This window comes from Corvus brachyrhynchos, unplaced genomic scaffold, assembly GCF_000691975.1.
Source record: "Corvus brachyrhynchos isolate BGI_N302 unplaced genomic scaffold, ASM69197v1 scaffold71, whole genome shotgun sequence".
Lineage (NCBI taxonomy): Eukaryota > Metazoa > Chordata > Aves > Passeriformes > Corvidae > Corvus > Corvus brachyrhynchos.
This window is the reverse complement of record NW_008237609.1, coordinates 3533421-3553604: the sequence shown is the minus strand read 5'-3', so window position 1 is coordinate 3553604 and position 20184 is coordinate 3533421. Positions and strand designations below refer to the sequence as shown.

The window sequence follows — 20184 nt, the reverse complement described above, 5'->3', positions numbered from 1 at the left end:
CTACTGATACTTAAAATATTATCTGAATTTATGTTATCCATGCAAGTGACAGTGTCCTGTTTCAAACCCTTGATTTACCAGATATTGCTATGAACTTCTTCATGACCTGAATTCTTTGACCTGTTTCTAAAAACAAAGCAAGAAAAAAGCAACAACAAACAGCAAAAACACTTTTCCCCTCTAAAAAAAACCCCAAAGAAACAAAACAAGCAAAAACCCCTGAAACCACAAACCCTGAAACCAAAACTCACCAGTTATATATTAAGATATTTTAACCTGTTCACCATAGGCAGGCTATTTCTTAACATTTCTTTAGTGTTGTCATGGGTTAGCAAAGCATAGTCCTGGAAGTGATGTTCTTGCAAAGGGGTGCTTGCAGCTCCTCTATTGACCTGACAGAACTTATCAGCTGGCCAGTTTGAATATGGACAATTCTTTTAAGCCACTTAAAGTTGTGATCGCCTCTGTGTTCCACACTTAAGAACAGACAAACCCCGGGCAGAGCTCTCTCTCGTTTCCGGCGCTGGGACAGGTGGCTGCAGGCCCCATGTGGGGACCAGCGGTCCCGGCCCCTGCTTGGGCCAGCCGGGCCGGGCCACGGCCATCCTGGAGCCGATGGACCTGTTCCACCCGCGGCCCCCCCGCAGCCCTGCTCTGTGCAGACGGAGCGGCTCTGCTTCACCCCCTCTCCACTGCGATAAGAAAAATTCAACATTCCAGCTGCAAAGCTGCAAGGCCTAGGTGAGATTAACCCTTTTAGTGCTGTGAAGAGCTGAAAACCTGAGGGAAGAGAAAGAGGAGATGCTTAAAGCTGAAATTCTGTTGTGAAGCTATGATATATCAGAGTATCCCGTTGTAATTTCATGAAGATATGGGGGGTGGAGCGTTCCACTTGTGAGCAAAAGCACCTGTGCTGAGATAGGCAGATGCTGAAGCAGCTGTAATTTCATGAGAAGTTTGAACAGGGAGAGATGGAAGTGATGAGGACTTTTGCTCCACACGGGAAAGGAGAAGACCTCAGTTCCTAGAGATGCTCCCAGAGATAGTCCTAAAGATGAAGATGAAGAAGACCCTTTGCTCCCAGGGAAGGAGAAGGGCCTCTGTTCTTAGAGATGAAATGCTCCCAGAGATGGGTGAAGAGAACTTTTGTTTTTGAATGGCTCAACCTTAAATTTGTACCCCAAGATTGGACCCTCGAAAGCAGTTGTGGGAAAAGCTGCAAGTCGTAGGAGGGGGAGTCCCACATGATGCGAGCAGAGAACCAACGCGGGCAGCTGTCTCATTGTGATAATTCCTCCATAGCATGAACAAGAGAGACTCCTCTTCCTAAATGAACTGAACAAGGTTATTATGGAAGTGGTAAACAGACTGAACATCTTAAGGGTTGTCTTTTTACATTGTCAGTGGGAGAAGGGAGAAAGGTGGGGGAAGGAGAAGAGTTCTGAAGGTGTGGTATGATTTTATTTTGCCTTTTTCCCTCTTTTAGGTCTGTTAATAAACTTCTTTATATTCTTTCAAGTTTGGTGCCTGCTTTGCTTTTCTCCTAATTCTTATCTCACAGAAGGTAAACAGTAATGAGTATTTTGGACCACACCACTACAAGTGTTAATATGATTTAGCTCCAGATTTAGCTGCAGGAGAGCCAGTGTATTCTTAGGAGAAGCAAATAATAGTTTTCCAGCAAAACACTCATGGAAATCTTTTGTTATTCTTATTGTTTCAAAACAATTTAGTTGAATAAATAAAGCAGCTCTCATTCACAATATGCTGTATTTGATAAGGAAAATAAGAACATGCGAGTTTGGAAAGACAACAAGCTTGATAACTTTTATTAGTGTTTCATGACAGTCAATTTCTGTATACATTGCCTTGCAAAGATTTGATGGTACCTTAACTGAATTTGAAAAACATCAGAGACTCTCAAAGCTAGTCAGAAAAAAAAAATACATCTAGAAATATCGTAACACATTTCTCAGCACAATGTTCATTTTCATTCTTCTCTGGAGATACGGAAATTTTGATAAATTCAAATAAAAGTGAGTTTAGGGAATGAAGACCAAATGCTTATCCATGCTATCTTCTCTATCAGTAATCAGGAACTGCATTTTGGAAGATCAAAAAAGCCCTCCTTTCTCTCCTTCTCTCACATCTTCCCCTCTGTATATCATATCATCACATATGCTCTCCTCTGGTAACTGAAGCAAGCAAAAATCTCTAGCTAAAAACAATGACACACAATTTCAACTGTTTGTGGAGCTGAGGTTACACTTCATTACTAATCAAAAATTTTCAGAGTTTATTCAGAACTTCTGCATAAAAAGCTGATTTTCGTCTAAAGTGTAATCCTATTCCGTAAATTGCATTCATAAACAGTACAGAACACTTTTGCATTTTCAGTACACCACAGGATTCACTATCAAATTTCCTGAATTTACAAGTCAATAGACAGTCTTTCAATCTATCTGGTCTTTGCAAACTCAGCATGCTACCCATAAGCCAAGCTGTTGTCCTTCTGGCTTTGCATATTGCCGCCAGCACTAAAGATTAGTCAGACCTAACTCCTCTCTCCATAGACACAGCCCAGAGAACTGGGGTGTGCCAACTGTTCCCAGATGAAGAGATACCTCAGGTAGTAGGTTAAATGAAGTCTCATACTGCACTACAAAGCACCAAGTCAACTTACTGGCTGTAGTGCCTTTCTATCATATTCCTCAATGCTACTTGTTCTAGAAACATAGGCCATCTATATCGATCCCACACCCATAAACACACATAGCACACCCCCCACTACCACCTTTTTAATCTACAGTTCCCTTCATTTTTCAAATGAAAGATGAAATAGTGATCATAAAAGAAACCAGAGGGCAGCATGTGATAAAAGTTCTATTCAATCTGTTTTTCAGAGTAATGCTCTGCTTAAAATACCATCCTGCCTCAACCAACCACTTTGTTTCGAAGAAAAAATTTGAATGGCATGATAAGATGTCATTGTTTGCAACAGTAAAAAGGAACTGAACACAGAAACTCCAGAAGGTCTTCTGCAGTCTTAAGTTCCCCACATGCTCTAAATATGCATGTTGTCTTTTATCTGTATTCTGTTCTGAACTTGCCTCTCAAACCAACTGTCATCCTGGATGCCTGCAGCTCTATTACCAGGAGAAAACCCCAACATTATCACTAAGGATTTGCTACTGGATCAGTTCTGTAGGTGTTATAAATCAGCATAGCTTCAGTAACTTCAGCTAAGTGATGATGATTTACAGCGCCCTGAGGATCTGGCCCTCTGTCCTAATTACTTCATTAATCTGCATATTCCTGAAAGGAACACTAATCTTTATTCTAAATTACTTTTACTTCAACCCACCTGTTAGATGTCTGATGTGGATTTATACAGAGTTCATATCATACTTTCTTACTTATTTTTGAAGAAGCATTACCCTGAGTCTGCCCCATGGTCCATAAATGATCTATATGGCTGACTGAATCAAGCCTGAGCTGGTGCTTTCAGCAGGTATGAATTCAATTCCTCAACACCAATCCATTAGAACCTAAACACTATTAATAGAGTAGAGAGGAAGAAACACATTTTTTCTGTCCCAGGGAATATGAAGCTGGTCACTTCTGGTAGGAAGTTATTTGATCAGGTCTGTCAGAGCCAGAGGACCACAGTGACCACCTTCTCATAATAACAAGTAGCTTATTCCCAGGAGAGGAGAAAGTTGCTGTTGGGAAGCATGTTTTATCATATTCCTTCAAGACGTCACTGAAGCTAAGAGCCAGCTGGATTCTAAGGAGCTGTAGGTATTTATATGAATAACAAGACCATTGACTGCTACACTGGACAGTATATATATATATTTTTTTTAATTTATTTTTCATAAAATAAGCTTTCCAGTGCATAACTTCGCTACCAGAAATATGGGATAAAAACAGGTTCAGTGGAAATGCTGCTATGTTTCTATTTTGGAGCTTTTCATTGTTCACTGAATTTCCCTCTGATGCTGTCTACTGTTAAAAAAGTACCCTCAGGGATGACCACTCTGATCCTCCATGGCATGGCTTGAAAATTAAGGAATTCAGTCAGTAAGCAAAAACCTAACAAACTGCTGCATTTTACTTGGAAACACATTTAAAAAAAAAAAGTGTTGTGTTGATCCCAAGTTCAAAGTGAGGCACCAATAACCCACATCAAATTTATTATGTGGACATTTAAACACCTCCAGAGTCCTCTGAAAGTAGCACTAGCACAGAAGAAATAATTTAGATGGAGTTGGAAGTACTTTGTCTGCCTAAAACCTCATATTTTTCTAAAAGCAAATGTCTTCAAAGCATTCTCTGCAGAAATATGCAGTGATTGTTTTAAGTCAACATTTTTCAAATGTTACAATAATGTAGAGCTGAAATGGTATTTTTCATGAACCTAAAATAGAATTAACTGACATCTCACACACCATACTTTATTAACAAGCACAGGCTTTTAAATAGCATGTCTAACCATAGGAGGTATTTAAGGAGTGACATAAGATTCCATATCCTAAATAAATGAATATTAACACCAATTTCTAGAAGGTTAAAATTATATCAGGCTGAAAACACTACAGAAAATACAAAATGTACTTTGGATAGGCTAAAGAAGAATTCTCCGTACATAGCAGCAAAGTTTCCTGCTCAGATCTTTGCACTCTGCCCAACCCAAAGAACTATTGGGCAGAGTGCAAGCAACAGGATTTTTCACTCCCGAATTCATAGAAATAACTAGCTGCACGAGAAGGAGAGTTAAAGGTGATAACATTGTAATTGAGATAATGTTGATTTTATACATGAGATACATACCTAGAGAATAGGAATGATCCATGATAAGAGTGTTCGATTTAAATAAAACTCACACCTTGCTGATTTCTTAAGTTATTTCATTGAACTTCTAACAGGTAAGGAAATAAAATTTCTTGTATTTCTAGTATTTCCCTCTAGAAAATTTATTTTAGGCTACAAAAGGATTTTACACATTAAGTGAAATTCTCCTCAATAGTAAGGACTAGTGCAATAAATGCCTGCCTGGCTTCTGTAGCATCAGGATGAGTTTAAAGGGCCACTAATTCATGCAAACATTTGCACATTATCATTCTGCATCACTGCAGTGTTTGCAGTGTTATTGCTAGACTTATAAAATAAAGTCAAAAAAACCACTAAATAGATTACTATACTCTTCCATTTGTCTATATGGAGCCATCAGTAAGGTACTAATTTTAATAAATTTTCCTACTGTTTCTATGAGGGAGAATAGTTGCTGAATGTTCTGATTTCCCCCTATATACTTCCAACTTCACAGGTTTGCTGTTGCTATTCTTTCTGTGCACTTATTGTACATCAAGGACAAATCTCATTATCATATCTATTCTTAATGCTTATCTTCAGTCAACCCACCCACCAATGCTCCTCCCACCCTTTAGAAAATAGCATTTCTTGGGATTTAGTGACTGATCTGTAGGCCCATGTGAACTGAATTTGAATCTCCCACTATGCTTCAGGAATGACTTCACTGAAATTGCATGGTATTCAGAGACTAAATATCAACTGGATTTCAGCCACAGCAGTATCAAGATATTTGTTAGACTAAAGGAGAGTGCATAAGGAAAAGGAAAGGGTGAGCCACTTAAAATTTCAATCTAAAATTTCCATTCTGTAATCCTGTAAACCCTCTTCCTATCTCCTTTCTTCTCTCCTACTTCAGAATCTTGTTTGTTACATCTTCTCTCTTACTAAAAAAAAAAAAAAAAAAATTGCTACCTGATTCTCTCTTCTAGACAAAATAATCCCATTTAGCTACTATATTTCCTATCTTCTCTCTCTTCAGCCCCACACTTTCTATCTGAAGTCACTACATACTTCACTAGTAAACTGTTGCTGCTCATCACCTGCTGTGAATCACAAAGTCACTGCAGAAACTAATTATGGACCTGTAGCTGGCAGGAAGCAGTAACTGCTTTCTGCATCTCCTTGCCCCAGAATAAGAGCCTACACAGACTATACCCTGCTGGTGAGCTGCTATGCAGTAAGAGCAATTTGCATTCACTGGTCAGTGCCCACTACTTCTCAGTGATGACTGTTCACCATTGGGAAAAATGGTCACTGCCAGCCACTGACTGGCAACCACTGTGTGAAGAAAAGGGTCACCAATATCTCCTATCACAAGATAAGTAGTCACAGATTGCCCATAGAGGTGGTAGATGCCCTGGAAACATTCAAGGTCAGCTTGGACAGGGCTCTGAGCAACTTGTTCTAGTTGAAGATGTCCCTGCTCATCGAAGGGGGTTGTACTTGATGACCGGTTCCTTCCAACTCAAACTACTGTATGCTTCTATTATTGTGAATCCAAATTTGAAAATGGCAAATACTGCAATAACAGCAGATGACACTGATGGGTTGCAGCATGAAAAATCCATGGTTGCAGCACCTGATCAGCTTACAGTACACTTTTGTCAGGATAGACATCAACATTGATAGTAACTATTAATCAGGTACTACCCAAACTGGAAACAGGCTACTACCAGTTAATGATAGGTAGTACGTGTCCTAAATACACAAAGTCTCACTAATCAAGGCTAAATAATTAACTCTTGTAGCAATGGAGGTTTACCAGCTTTTCTCCTCTTTTTATCATCTTATGAGACCCTCATGTCCAAGTTTTCCTCTTACATTTTGCTACAATATCCTCCCACCCTCTCTCTAGAGCTTAGTAGTACAACATAACATTCCAGGTTCATTTTCTTTCCACCTGCAATAACCAAAAAACCTGGTTTTCCCAAGCCCTTCTTGCTCCACCTTCATGCAGGTACACAGCCTATGCTCTCTCTAGAAGTTGTTCAGCAAGAAACTGGAGCAGCAGCCATAGCTTACTGCTTCGCAGGCAATGTTTACTTGCTACATTGCTGTCTGCAAGCTTGAGAGGTGGTAGTCTTGGTTTACGTCAAGAACAAGGAAGGCTAAGGAAATACCTTGATGTGTCACATGAAGTATTGGTTGCTTGAGGTTGGTTTAGATTTGTAGTCTTACCCAAGGTTGTTTTCTTTAGAATCTAGATTACAATAGATGCAGTTGTTGTGTGGAGTTCTCTCTCCCCTCCACTTTTTTTCAGGTTATATCAAAAAAAATTGGACAATGTCCTGTCTAATCAGAATAACTCAAAAAAAAGAACTGGTAAGAAAAGATCTTAAGTCAGATCCCAAAACTCTGGAAAAATAAATGCCCCAATTTCCTACTGTTGTGAATCTCACATCCTATGTTCTTATCCAGCATTTTTAATCCATACATTTTACTGAGGTCATCAACTTGGTTTGTATTTTACAAATGCACAAAATGGGCAATGAAGTGAATGGATGTTCAGTAAGATAGTTGCAGAGCCAGGAATGAATAACAGTGCTTTCAATCCCTTTCTAGTGTACTGTGTGTACAATAATAAAGAGCAGTGTAAATGGCTGTGAAATGACAGAATCAACCCAGTTCAAGTGATTATACAGAAAAGTTTGAAGAAAAGTGGAAAATCAGGCTCTCAGTGAGACATAAAGCAAGAAGATAAACCAAATGTACTTTCCTCCTTTATTAACTTACTTAATGAGGTTATCTCTGACTACCGTGAACTCTAACAAGCCCAAGAACCATCTATTTTAAATGCCAAGCAAACCTCTGCTAAGCAATAGACTCCTTCTTTGTAGGACTGATGCTCTCGAATCCTCATAGGAACTGGCAAGGCTTCCCCATCTGGACTTTTTTTTTTTTACTTTGTATTTTGAGTATGTGATAAAGCCCGATGAAAGATTTTATCTTTACAAGCAGAGGTATCTGTTTTTTAAAATAGGTAAACTGCATTGCAATAGCATATGTGGAAAGATCAAAATACAATTTCTTTTTATTATTCCTGTTATTGCATTCCCCTACACAATGGCACCCCTTTTGGAGACATTGTTTGCAACATAATAATGATTTAATGTGCCACTTCATATGCATTCCACATCCTCAGATTGAAGATTTAAATTAATATGACAAGTGAAACAGTAAGAAATTCAAGAAACCACCAGATAGAGCTATCCATACAGGGCATATTTGATAGCAAAAAAAAATCCACAAACAAACACACAAACAAAAAACCACTCCAGCAGCCACAGCCTAGGCCAGATTTAATTTGCTTGATTGATCTTGAGATCAAGCACAAATTCATTATTCTCCTATTAACTATTATCATTGTTGGAATTTATAAGAGACCTGTAAACCTATTAAACTGGTCTTAAATGTTGCAATCCATTTATTGAACAGACTAGCAATGAAAAATTAATTATTAAATAACCACCAGAGAAAAACATCAGTGGCCTTGTCACCTTAGAGCTAGATTGATAGCACCTTACCTTCTGGAGAGGTGGGGCCCTGCAAGACTCAAATATAAACCTTGGAAGGATAATGCTGAGTATGTCACTGCGTAAGTCACATTTTTAATTTAATGTTTTATTAAATGTTAGATAGAATAAATTTATACGGGCCTCACAGACTCTGTCTTAATAAATGAATTGGCACTCTTTCAGATGTAAAAAATGATCACAGCTTCTCAAGGGCATCAGAAACCCTGAAGCATAAGACACCAGTAAATACAAAGACCAAAGGCAGCATGGACAGTGATATATTTGCAAGCACTGCGGGTGAGCCAACACTTTCAAACTGCTGAGGCTAACAAAACAAGGCCAGTGAACTCCCAAAATGGTAAAAGCACCTGCAGTAAGAAGCTGTGCTTGAGTGCTGTTGCACAAACATGTCCACTACTGAAAAAAAGTGGAAAGGGTGTGGGTTTATCACCCTGCTGCTACTATATTTCAAGATATGTTTGTACGTTTAAAATTTCATGAGCAGTATTAATAATTTATTTTTCTCCTGTCCTTTAATTTTCTAAGACTAGACTTTGAAAACAACAGGCATGGAGAAGACATATTCTCTCCCTCCTGTACTGTTATCTACAGAATGTTCACTTGTGTTTCCCTGTAGAACTGCTGCCATTAGTAATATTTAATCTGGCTAGGAAAAATGCTTACAAGTTCTTAAGTCAAAACCAATATGCCCCTGTCCTGGCACATCTCTCCAGAGACAAGATTTCTGCAAGCGGCTCCATTTCTAAAACATTTGGCTTTCATAAGGCAGGACAGCTCAACACTAACATTCAGGCACTGAAAGGCTTTCACAGCATAGTTGAGCTGCACTATGCATTTCCACAGACACTAAACTAAATGATTGTAAATGGCTGTTAAAATCAGCAGAAAACTGCCCTTTCTCACATTGTCAAACAAGAAAGACCAACAAAGAGCATGGCATGCTTTTTTCCCAGAATTCGAAAATGTTGGTGTTCAATGGCTGTCCATCTCACACTGCCACGTTACAATGTTAGCCAGCACATGAACAACAGGTTCCAATAAGTAACGTGCAAAACCACAGAAAATAGTGAGTTGTGCTAAAACTGTCTTCTCCTGCACTCTCTGCTGCTTGAATTCATGCAGCTGGCATCCTCTTGCTGAATACACAAGAGCATTTGAATAAGAAGGTAAAAAGGAAGAGGAAGAGAAACTTCCTTGGAGTCTGGCATTTTTCCAGAAAGCCAGGAAGAAAATCCTCAGCATGTAAACACTATAAAGGAAAGTGAATGACAAAACAAAACACACAATTGTGCTGATAAGTTCTAAATATATGATATTCTTGGTCTAACTACATGATACTTGCACCCCACTTATGAGTCCTACAACTGATGAGAGGAAATCAGAAGGACTTTACTCATCAAAAAGTGAAATGTGACTTCACATAGACATACAGTTGCATGGAAACACAAGCAGTGAGATGAACTTGCTACCAGTAAAAAATGACAAAAAACCAAAGCTGAGCTACGCTATATCTAATCCCATCTTTAACTGACCCAAGGAAATATATTATAGCCTCAGCCAAGCAGTCACAGTTTATAACAGAAAGTACATATTTATTTGGAAATTTAATTGTTTTATTCAAAATGTGAAGGAAAAAATATGAAACAAAAATGTCTTTTTTTCTCTTTCATTCCATGAGGATAATAACTTAGACATTAGTGATCTTTCCTGAAGCGTACATCACTGGATCCAAGAATAGACAGTGGTTTTGAAACTATTATGTTATGTATTTATATGAAGAATACATTGTGTTCAAAAAATAAATAAGTAATATCCTGAATTTATTTTTGTATACATTTTGACTGGGATAGAGTTAATCGTCTTCACAGTAGACTGTGCAGTGCTATGTTCTAGATTTCTGACCAAAACACTGTTGATAACACCCACCTGTCTCACATATTTCTCATCAGTGCTTGCACAGCCTCAAGACCACTGCTTCTCATGTCACCCACCCCACCAAAGAGGCTGGGGGTACACAAGATGTTGGGAGGTGACACAGCTGGGACAGCTGACCCCAAGCTGACCCAAGGGATCTTCCATACAACATGATGTCATGCTCAGCTTATAAAGATGGGGCTCAAAGAAGGGAAGGGGGACATTCAGAGTGATGGCACTTCTCTTCCGAAATCCCATGTTACGCATGATGGAGCCCTGCTTGCCTGGAGATGGCTGAACACCTGCCCACCCACAGAGCTTGGTGAATGAATTCCTTGATTTGCTTTGCTTGTGAGAGTGGCTTTTGCTTTCCTATGAAACTGAATTTATCCCAACCTACGAGTTTTCTCAGTTTAACCCTCCTGATTCACTTCCCCCATCCCACTGTGGGGGAGTAATCAAGTGACTGTGTGGGGCTGAGCTGCCTGCTGGGGTTAAACCACAACCAGCTTTTAACTATTCTGGTAACAGGTAAACAATTTTTTTTGCTTCATTATAATACAACAACCACTTTTATTTCATAAGTGGTTTTCTTCTTTATTTCCAAATCACCTTTGGTGGTGGGAAGGAAGACAGATTCAGGTTTAAAGCGAATTTAAACACAGTTTCAGCTACTAAGTGAAGCCAATTGCTTTAGCCATTTTTGAGATATACACTGCTTTGTAATTCAGACATACAAAAATGTTAACACTTTTAAGCATGAGTGCGTACATAAGCAAGCGAAATAAATGTGGAATTAGTGTGGATGTTGTAAGAGAGCAGAAAATCAAGAACAGCATAAGTAGCTCAGACTGTTCCAGCTGAATCTAAACTTAACCCTCTTAGAACATGACTCCATGTTCTGCCCAGTCCATGTGTCCTATTTCCTATCTAGGTTTATCAGGACACCAACAAGAGAAGCATAGGAAATGTCCTTCTGTTGCCAAAATACAAAACTTGCATCATGTTCGGAATGTGCTCCGTGACATTTGCAGGGTTGATATGTCCCATGCTAGATATCTTCAGTGTCCAGCTCCTGCTCCACAGTAAAGAGAAATGTGATAGTGGTGGAATGAGAGGGCTTATCTCTGTACTCGAGAACAAAGAAAATAGTGACTTATTGCAGTAGTTGATACCCAAGGATACATTCTTAATCCAATATATCTGAACAACCTATTAAAATGACCAAAAAAGTATGGAAAGTTAGCAAGGGAAGAACTATAAAGTGATAGGTACAATAAGAAGCAAATCTTAAATTTTTTCTATTATTTTAACATTAAGGATTTTTTCTAGGACTGTAAAATTTCAATACTCAGTCATTATAAAGCTCACATAGCTAAGCATGTGACACTGCAACAGGTGTTAGTTCACTTTCTCTCTATTAAGAGGCAAAATTTATGAGCCTATCTAAAGAAAACTATAGCCATCAGGCATCGAATACCGACTGTGTGTTTCTGTAGCTAATCAAAACCCCACATGTTCTTGTTGAATAGGATAAATGGCCATATAAATTAATTTCAGTATTTTCAGGCAGAAGGCAATGTGCCTAAATACTTTTCTTGAATGTTACCAAATAATAGAATGCAAGCTGAAATTAGCACTTCTCTGCTACTAAACAGCTGAAGCCTTCTATACAGAAAGATCAAACAGACTTATAATAACTGGCATTGAATGCTAAATTGCATCCATAATATAATGCATACAGTATCATTATGTCTTCAACAGATGACCCAGGTCAAATCTAACCCCAAATCTAAAATACAATACAATTTAGGAAATCCACATACGATCAGGAAATATTGTTCTAGTCCAATACAGTGTACTTTGTAAAAAGAGCCACTAGAAATAGATTGATACCAGACCATCTGTACTATTGGTTCTTACAAATGGGAAACCCTGAATCTACAACTGATGACTCATGTATTAGCTTTACCAAAACTAAGCATATGAACTTTCCAAACTGTATCAGCTGAGTCAATTTTCAGTGAGTCAGCAAACTGAAAGTCCATCAAAGAGAACAGCAAGTGAAATAACAGCTCTCCTGATTTTAACAGAAGAATTTGCTTCCTATTTCTTCACAAACAATAATACTTATTTTTTTATTGTGTACTTACTTTACTATGCCAAATAATCACAGTTTCTAATGGAAAATTTCTCAGAGATACCTAGATCTCAACAGATGATTGCATGTCAAATGTTTTTATCCTACACAATGCAAGGTAATGGATGGATAGGTAGATAGGTAAAAAGATAGGTACAAAGCATTAGTATGTGTGTGCATATAAATGTCTACACATGACAAGAAAGTTTTGTAGCAATCCCATTAAATGCCAAAAAGTCTTCTAAGTAGATGTTAAATACAAATTAAAAAAAAAAAAAAAAAAAAATTCTATGTCTGGGACATGTAAGATGTTGTCCTTTAGTAACCTTTGGTTTTGAGGATGAAAAATTGAGATTTATCATCCATTTTTACAGTGACTAATGAGCTAATAAATTTATAGACAGATGAATGCAGAATTCTTGATTTCTCTTTAAAAAGGTACCTACAGCCTAAATGAATTCTTTTAATAAAATAGTGAATGCAATAAAACACAATAAAACCCATAAATACTGTGAAGGGACTATGTTTTCAGGAACTCTACCCACCCCTTACAAACGTAAATGAGACTGTTTACTGTGGTACCATTACTCATTGAGTATAAATACTTTCTCTTTTAGTAAAGGCAAACTTTGTTAAAAACAAATTAATTCCCAAAAGTTGTGTATATTACAAATCCTTTCACACATAGAAATTGTAAGGGATTATAGATTTTAGTCCATGTTATACTAAGAAAGAGTTATTATCCTTCATGGCTTTGAGCAGGTAATTTCATTCTTTCTTCTCCCCTTTGCCTTCCTGTTCTTCACCTATGAATCCTAATTTTCTTGTAAGCTCTTTGAAGAAGGAATTATTTATATCTGTACTTTAATCCTCCAGTATTGACTGGGGACTGCAGGAACAATTGTAATACAGATCCATTGTTATGGATGCACAGATAGTCACAGCTGAAAGCGTCACACCTACACTATTGCTGCAGTTACCTATGAAGATGCTTCTTGGTTTAGAGCATGTGCTAGAACAAGCAAACTGATCTTCCTTTTGTCAAAAATTCCTAATAATTTATAATAGCTTCTGAAGTTCACTACAGACTTACTTCATTTATTGTCCTTATCACTCCATTCCTCCCTTTCTCTCTTCACTCATCTACTTTCTGTCCCTCTACAACATATTGCTACTGTGGGAGGTATTCACACTGTCTAACTTTAGTCAACTAATTTAGGGCTCTGAATCACCCTCTTTGAGTGCCTACATCTCATATAATATGACTATATATGGAATAGACATTTTTAAATTCAGGTGTTCTAATACATACTTTTTTCAAATACCCAAAGTAGCTTGGCCTAGGTGGTGTTAATATTCCACTGTATAAAGCAGTGACTGTCAACAGTAAGCAAATGTATTAAGTGACTGGGTTACAGGGACTTTTGCACTAGCTTGGCACCTCACTTTCTTTTCTTTTTTCTCACATAGATTTAATGCAGTAAGCACACTATCTGTAGCAAAGTATAAAAAAAAAAAAGAAAGAAAAGAAAAAGATTAAATGCAAACAGTATCTACTCATGGAATCTGCTAAAATATCTGGAAGAATTTAAAAAGCAAATGCCTGCTCAATAAATTGCTGCAGGAGGCTGCAGAGGCTGCAGCTGTAAGACAGTACATCAGTCCCATGCCTAACCACATCTTGACCTTTTTTCTGAGACTGTCAACAAAGGTGCCAATTAGAGCAATGATTTAGAGCAACACATTTTGCGTTCTGCTAAACGCAACTGTTACCACAGGGACAAGGATCATACGTTTTGCTTAATACTGGATGCCCGATTGGCTCAATACAGATCTTGCACTGACAACTACTTTGGTAAGCCCCAAGATGAGAAGCAGGTGAGTGCATCACCCACATAGCTTTCTTTTGATCTGTTGGGACACAGAAAAGCTTATACTGTAAATATCTGAATGATTTCCTGGTACAGTGTTGATTTTGTTTAGCTTATTATCTCTTACACACAAATCCAGCCACCTAAGAAATTACTAAATTCTTTTTGTATCAGGACAATGTTAAAACTATTTGTTTCCATATATCACAACTAATTATGGCCATAAATTATGCATCCTAATTCAACATAATGAGAGCTGAAAGCCAGGTATTCAAACTTATCTTCTGAAAGCCTCCCCCTTCAACTAAGCCATAATAAAAGGCTTAATCAACATATGAATCAACTATCAAATTATTTACTTAAAGAATGGTAAATGAGATAAGGTGATGAGAGACAGAAGAAGAAGAAAATATTTTTCTGTCTCAGTTTCAAAATGAATGCATTTAATTTTGATAAAACTTAGAGAGGCAAGATGAAAACAATGCATATATGAATATGTGAATATGAACTGTCCATAGCATAAAAAAAGGAGTGAATTATGTACCAAGAGTAGGGAAAAGACTATGATATAGTCTCAAATATAAGATTAAACTTCATCTTGGAGTTCCATTAACAGGATATACACTGGTGATCTCACAAACAATATAATATAAAGACTACAAATCTATTTTGAGTGTACAAGAAAATCTTTAGCTGACACAGGCATACAAAGAATTACTTTGAAAGACGTCAGTCATTTCTGTCTGTGGTTCACTACATTTAAAAAAACCCACATATATCTAACAATTAGTATTAATTCATATATATCTAAAGTTCAATCAAAAAAAGTGGAACAAGTTTTACTCAACACTACATTGTTTGTCCATCCAGATGAGTTCTGCTTCCACCACAGCAGTTACTAGGAACTGATCATCTAAGGAGAAGCACAGGATATGGAGTGACACAAGACGTGTCCAAGTAGGTTTTCAGTACAAGAAGCATTTAAAACTGAATCTGTAGAAGGTTTTTAGCAGAAGTATTTCAAGCTGAATCTGTATTAAGGCATACCGACTGACATTCATGATAGGCCTACTTAACTTGGATTTACCAAATACTGAGAGGTGGGAAGAACTTACACAACATACTCTGCTTTAAAGCTCATATTTCTCAGTGAATGTTACAAAAAAACTTCAAACATTGGGCTAAAATTTACAAGGCAGTTCAGAGATGTTTGCATGCAAACTAGCTACTGGTACATTAAAATGCTTTTACAGTTAGGCACAGGATTAACAAGTTTCTTTACCTGTTGTGTCCTTTTTAAAATAAGTAATATGTATTTTTTTGGGGATTTTCAGATTTTTTTTGGTCTTATGGTGAGAAAAAGTGTATTGCACAATAGCAAGCTATGATGTAACTATGATCAACACTTCTGTCTGTACTTTAAATCTTTAATTACTTTGCTAAAACTAGCCTGGGACAAAAAAAATTAAAAATACAGTACCTTGAAAATACACATAATTTTGAAGTTATAAAAAGAAGCAAATGGAACTGATATATTTTTAAATTTTAAAGAAAAAGACAGTATAAACTTTATTGCTTTACTCTTGGGGGATTTTCTTCTCCCCCTGCCTCCTGCAGCCCTAACTTACTATTGCATGAACAGCACTGTGTTATACCTGCTTAGTGGCAGATGAATTGGAACCTAAAAATTAAAGGCCAATCTAATTTCACTGTTCAAAATCAATGAAAGCTGAAATTCAACAAATACCACATGAACAATGAAAAGTTAGTGCGTGAAGCTATGACAGCTACCATTGCTTTTAAATGACAAGGCAGTTAACGTCTATTAAGTTGCACACTAAAGACTTGCCTTTAAAACAAAAAAATTATTCATTGAGCAGAATTGGTTTTTTACAAAACTACAGAGATAAATACAACATAGAAATCTCCAGTCTAGAGAACATCTTGAAATTTAATTATGTTCTTTTTTAATATGGTTTTACAATAAATGGTCAGTAAGAGCTGGGGAATATACCACAAAAGTTTGCAATACTGAATTTAATTTTGATAGGAAAAGTTTAAATATTTCTACTGATTTAGCCCTGGGTTCCATACCAACTGGGAAAATTCAAAGGAGGCAGTCTGAGAGTTATGTTTTCAAAAGGCAGTCCATTCTATGAATGGACAGCATTCACAGACCTGTTGATGTTCACATGTTGTTAATGATACAATAATATATTTAAAAGAATACTTAATATGGAAGAAAATGATGTGGACATGTTGTGCATAGGCAAGATCCGAGTATCTTGTGACATCTTTGTTAGTATGAAGACAGAAGTTTCTTTTATTAAGATTCAGCTAGAAGAGTATTTTCTTGTCTAACAGATAGATTACATGATACCTTGTACGTTACCTGTCAAATACTTGATTTGATAGATTCTCCATTTCTCAAAGTGGTGTTGGTAGGGAAAAAAAATATTTGAAGTTTATGTAATAATTAATGTACCTGTCCATCTAGCTTTAGTGTTTTCAGCTGTTTTCTTCTGGGAACCATATATAATTCTGCTCTGAGAGCTTTGACTGGATGGTTTAAGGATCATGGTTTGTCTTACATAGACAAGTATAATTAAAAGTGTCAGGAGAAAGTCAATGTCTTTGAAAAATAGAGCGCCATCATAAAAAAAAAAAAAAAAAACAAAAAAGCAGCAAAATCCCAAGTGATTTGAGAGTGTTCATAAAAAACAGCTTTTCAACAGTATCTTTGTCATATTTGGATGAAATCTGAGTTCCACTTTAATAAAAACAGAATTCCTGTTGGTTTTTACTGATACTACTTTTAACTTTAAGTGATATTGTAAGAACTAAACAGAAAAATTAAGTATATTTATGTCTCTGTGATTGTATATATGTGGAAAATCCCCAGTAAGGGCAGGGAAAAAAATTGTCCCTTGATCAAGATCTTGATCAATTATAGGAAGCTGACTATCTTACACATATACTTCTATGGCTGTAAAAGTCAGGTAAAAAAAAAAAAAAAGAAACAAAAAAAGCTAAATTCAGAAAGATTACCTTTAGTGCCTCATAATTCTTTTAGTTTGCTTAGCCTAAAGAAAAAAAAAATCATAATTATACTATGGTTAATATGAAATTGAAATGCAGAGTAACCAAAAACACCACCCAATTCTGCTCCCAGTAGTTATGCAAACTCTCATGATCCAAAATTGATAGTTTTCTTGTCAGATATTTCAGGATGAAACAGGACTTTCCAAATAAACAAGTATTTTAGCCAATATCATCCTTTACAGCATATCCCCAATGTGATATTTCACTTACTGTCTTGTACACTAAAGTAGTAACCATTGATACCACTCCCCAGAAAGAAGTCATTACTTGGGACTAACAGCATGGAAGGATGGAAAGTATTAAAACATTTTATTTGAAAAATGCAGTGTCTCTTATGGGTTCTGATATCCCACTAAACTGGGGAACACAGGTGGATGCATATCCTTTTAAGGAAAGTAGAGAACCCAGAAGCCTGTCTGAAAATATGAAAATCTGAATCTATTCAAATAAATTCTTATATAGGTTCTAGAGAAAAAGAAAAGAAAAAAAAAATCCTGCAAAGAAAGAAATACAGATTCTTCCCTGGAATATTATAGGGATACAGATTTACTCCAGACAGCATTTTAATACTTATTTATTGATATATTTTATCATGGTGAGTTTACATGAAAAATAGTGGGCTACAGGCTTTGTTTAGTGAGTAACAGCTTCCCAGAGGTGTTGAGAAGTATTCTGTGAGATTTTCCCAAATGAAAAAGCACCATTGAAAAGGCATATATTTATCTCTTAATACTACCTAAATACACACACTTTTCAAGAGATAAATTAACCCACAGCAATTGCAAAGCAGAGATATTTTCAGTACGAAGCCAGCAGCAGGCACAGTATTGTCACTGTTTTCCATATGCATTGTTTCCACAAAACTCTGCCTCCAATAATTTAATGTTATTTTCTTAGGTTTGGCTGGCAAACTGTAAAGACTTATACAATTTTTTATTAGGTTGCTGCTTATTTTGCAAATCTATTGTGAAAAGCATTCAGTTTGGAATTGTTGCAGTGAGCTCATACGTTTGGTATCATTTTTTCCTCTAAATTATCTAAATGACACACAGTACAGTTTCTGTTCTTATATTTGATGCAAAAGAGTCATTTATATAACATTATATTCACTAATAGGTGTGACTGCACAGTTTATGTTCTGTCACTTTCTTATGCTGCACAAGCCCTGTGGTACTTCAGAGCCTTCCAAAATTAAGTGAAGAGCACTGAGTCTTCTTCCTAGTCTTCCTTCAAATAAGAAACACTATATTTTTGATTGTGCTATATTATACTGGTAATTTTTGTATTGCTATGAATGAACAAAAAGGTCACAGTGCCAAGCTTTACTGTTACTCTCTTATAATTCAGCATCCTATATTTTACTGTATCAAAGTAGGTTGCTAAAGGAAAAAGAATATATGTAGTATAAATACTCTTATACACAGAGATATATATGTGTGCATATATATATAGATATATGTATGTATAACTGGTCCATAGATAGCCATAAATTATATTCCCTGTTCTGCCCTCTCATCTTATCTGGCACCAGCACTAGTTATTGAGGGGTTACTAGCATTTTCACAGGCTCGTTCAGAAATTAAATACTTGATACCTGTTGTCAACTGTTAACTGTTGTCAACCTCCATTTTACCCAAAATAGCCTGGATTAGGGTTGGGTGGACTACAGTATGAAAAATACTGGATTTATGCCAGATAAAACTATGGGAATATCACAAGAAGTTCTAGCTGTCCTTATAGTTCCTTTACCAAACAGGAAGGGTCTGAGTTGCAGGTGTCTGATCACATTTCCACCAATATGTTCAGGATCTCTTTTAGTGTCCATTCTGAGTTCAAGGCAGTAGCATGCATCTGTGCAAGGTGTCCCAAGCAGTCTGAGGAGCCTTCTCTGTGCAAGCAATCTTCTTGGTGAAGAAAGGTGGTGAAGTCTGTTGCATACTGTAGGCAGTCAGGGTTGATGAAGCACACATAGACTCTCTCAGGGAGAGGATGGGGAACACTTGAGAGAAAGAGAGAGAGATACCAGGAAATAAGCAGGCCTAGGGGAGGTCAGGACATTAAAAAGCCTCAAAATAAGTTTGCCCTGCCCTTCCCCTTTCCAACAAGAACTTTAGGTATTCCAGATCTTAAAATATCTTCGTTCATATCATATTGTGAAAGAAAGTCTTGAAAATTAACAGATGTCTAGACCATACAACTAGTTTGCTTTTTCCTTATTTTCACACAAAGTCTTAGCTGTAAGAAGTAGACTCATATATTGCTGCCTATTTGGACTGATTATATTCCTGCTTTTAAGGATTATCACCAAGACAATGCTAAGAACCGTTACATTAAAGCTTGCTCCCAGCTTGGTTTTGAATGTGTCTGCCCAACATCATGAATTAATTACTTTTCCATCCTCTGTCCTGAATTTCCATGGTTGTGGTTACAAACAAGATCGTTGTCTCTCAAATATTTAGCTTTAATTGTGAAGGCAACTTGGCCCTTAACCTTGTTAGAGTAATTGAATAAATGTGGCAAGAACAATGCTCCTCTCAAGAGATTCAGCCTCCACCTCAGTCAAAGACTAAGTAATTTTGGGATAGGATGCAAAACAAAGCAAAACTTTACTCAAAGATTTAAAAAAAAAAAAAAAAGCATATATATTGTCAATTTTCATTACAGCAAAACCTCCAACAGCAGGGTGCTTCAAGGCACCATACAAGGACCAAGTGTTCAAAATATATTAATTACTGTTAAAAAAAAT

The 20184-nt window shown here is 36.8% G+C and overlaps 1 protein-coding gene across 8 annotated transcripts in view; it reads right to left on the bottom strand.

The window, feature by feature from the left end:
* Positions 1 to 20184, bottom strand: part of PCDH9 (protocadherin 9) — a 681278-nt gene that overhangs the window by 483177 nt on the left and 177917 nt on the right. Inside the window, exon 3 of one of the 8 annotated variants that reach the window (XM_017731629.1) lies at positions 17997 to 19437. The exons of the other annotated variants lie outside the window; for them this stretch is intronic. Coding sequence (XP_017587118.1) covers positions 19417 to 19437 — 21 coding nt within the window. The 3' untranslated portion in view covers positions 17997 to 19416. Of the gene's footprint in view, positions 1 to 17996; positions 19438 to 20184 lie in introns of those variants that run through there. 8 annotated transcript variants of the gene reach the window in all.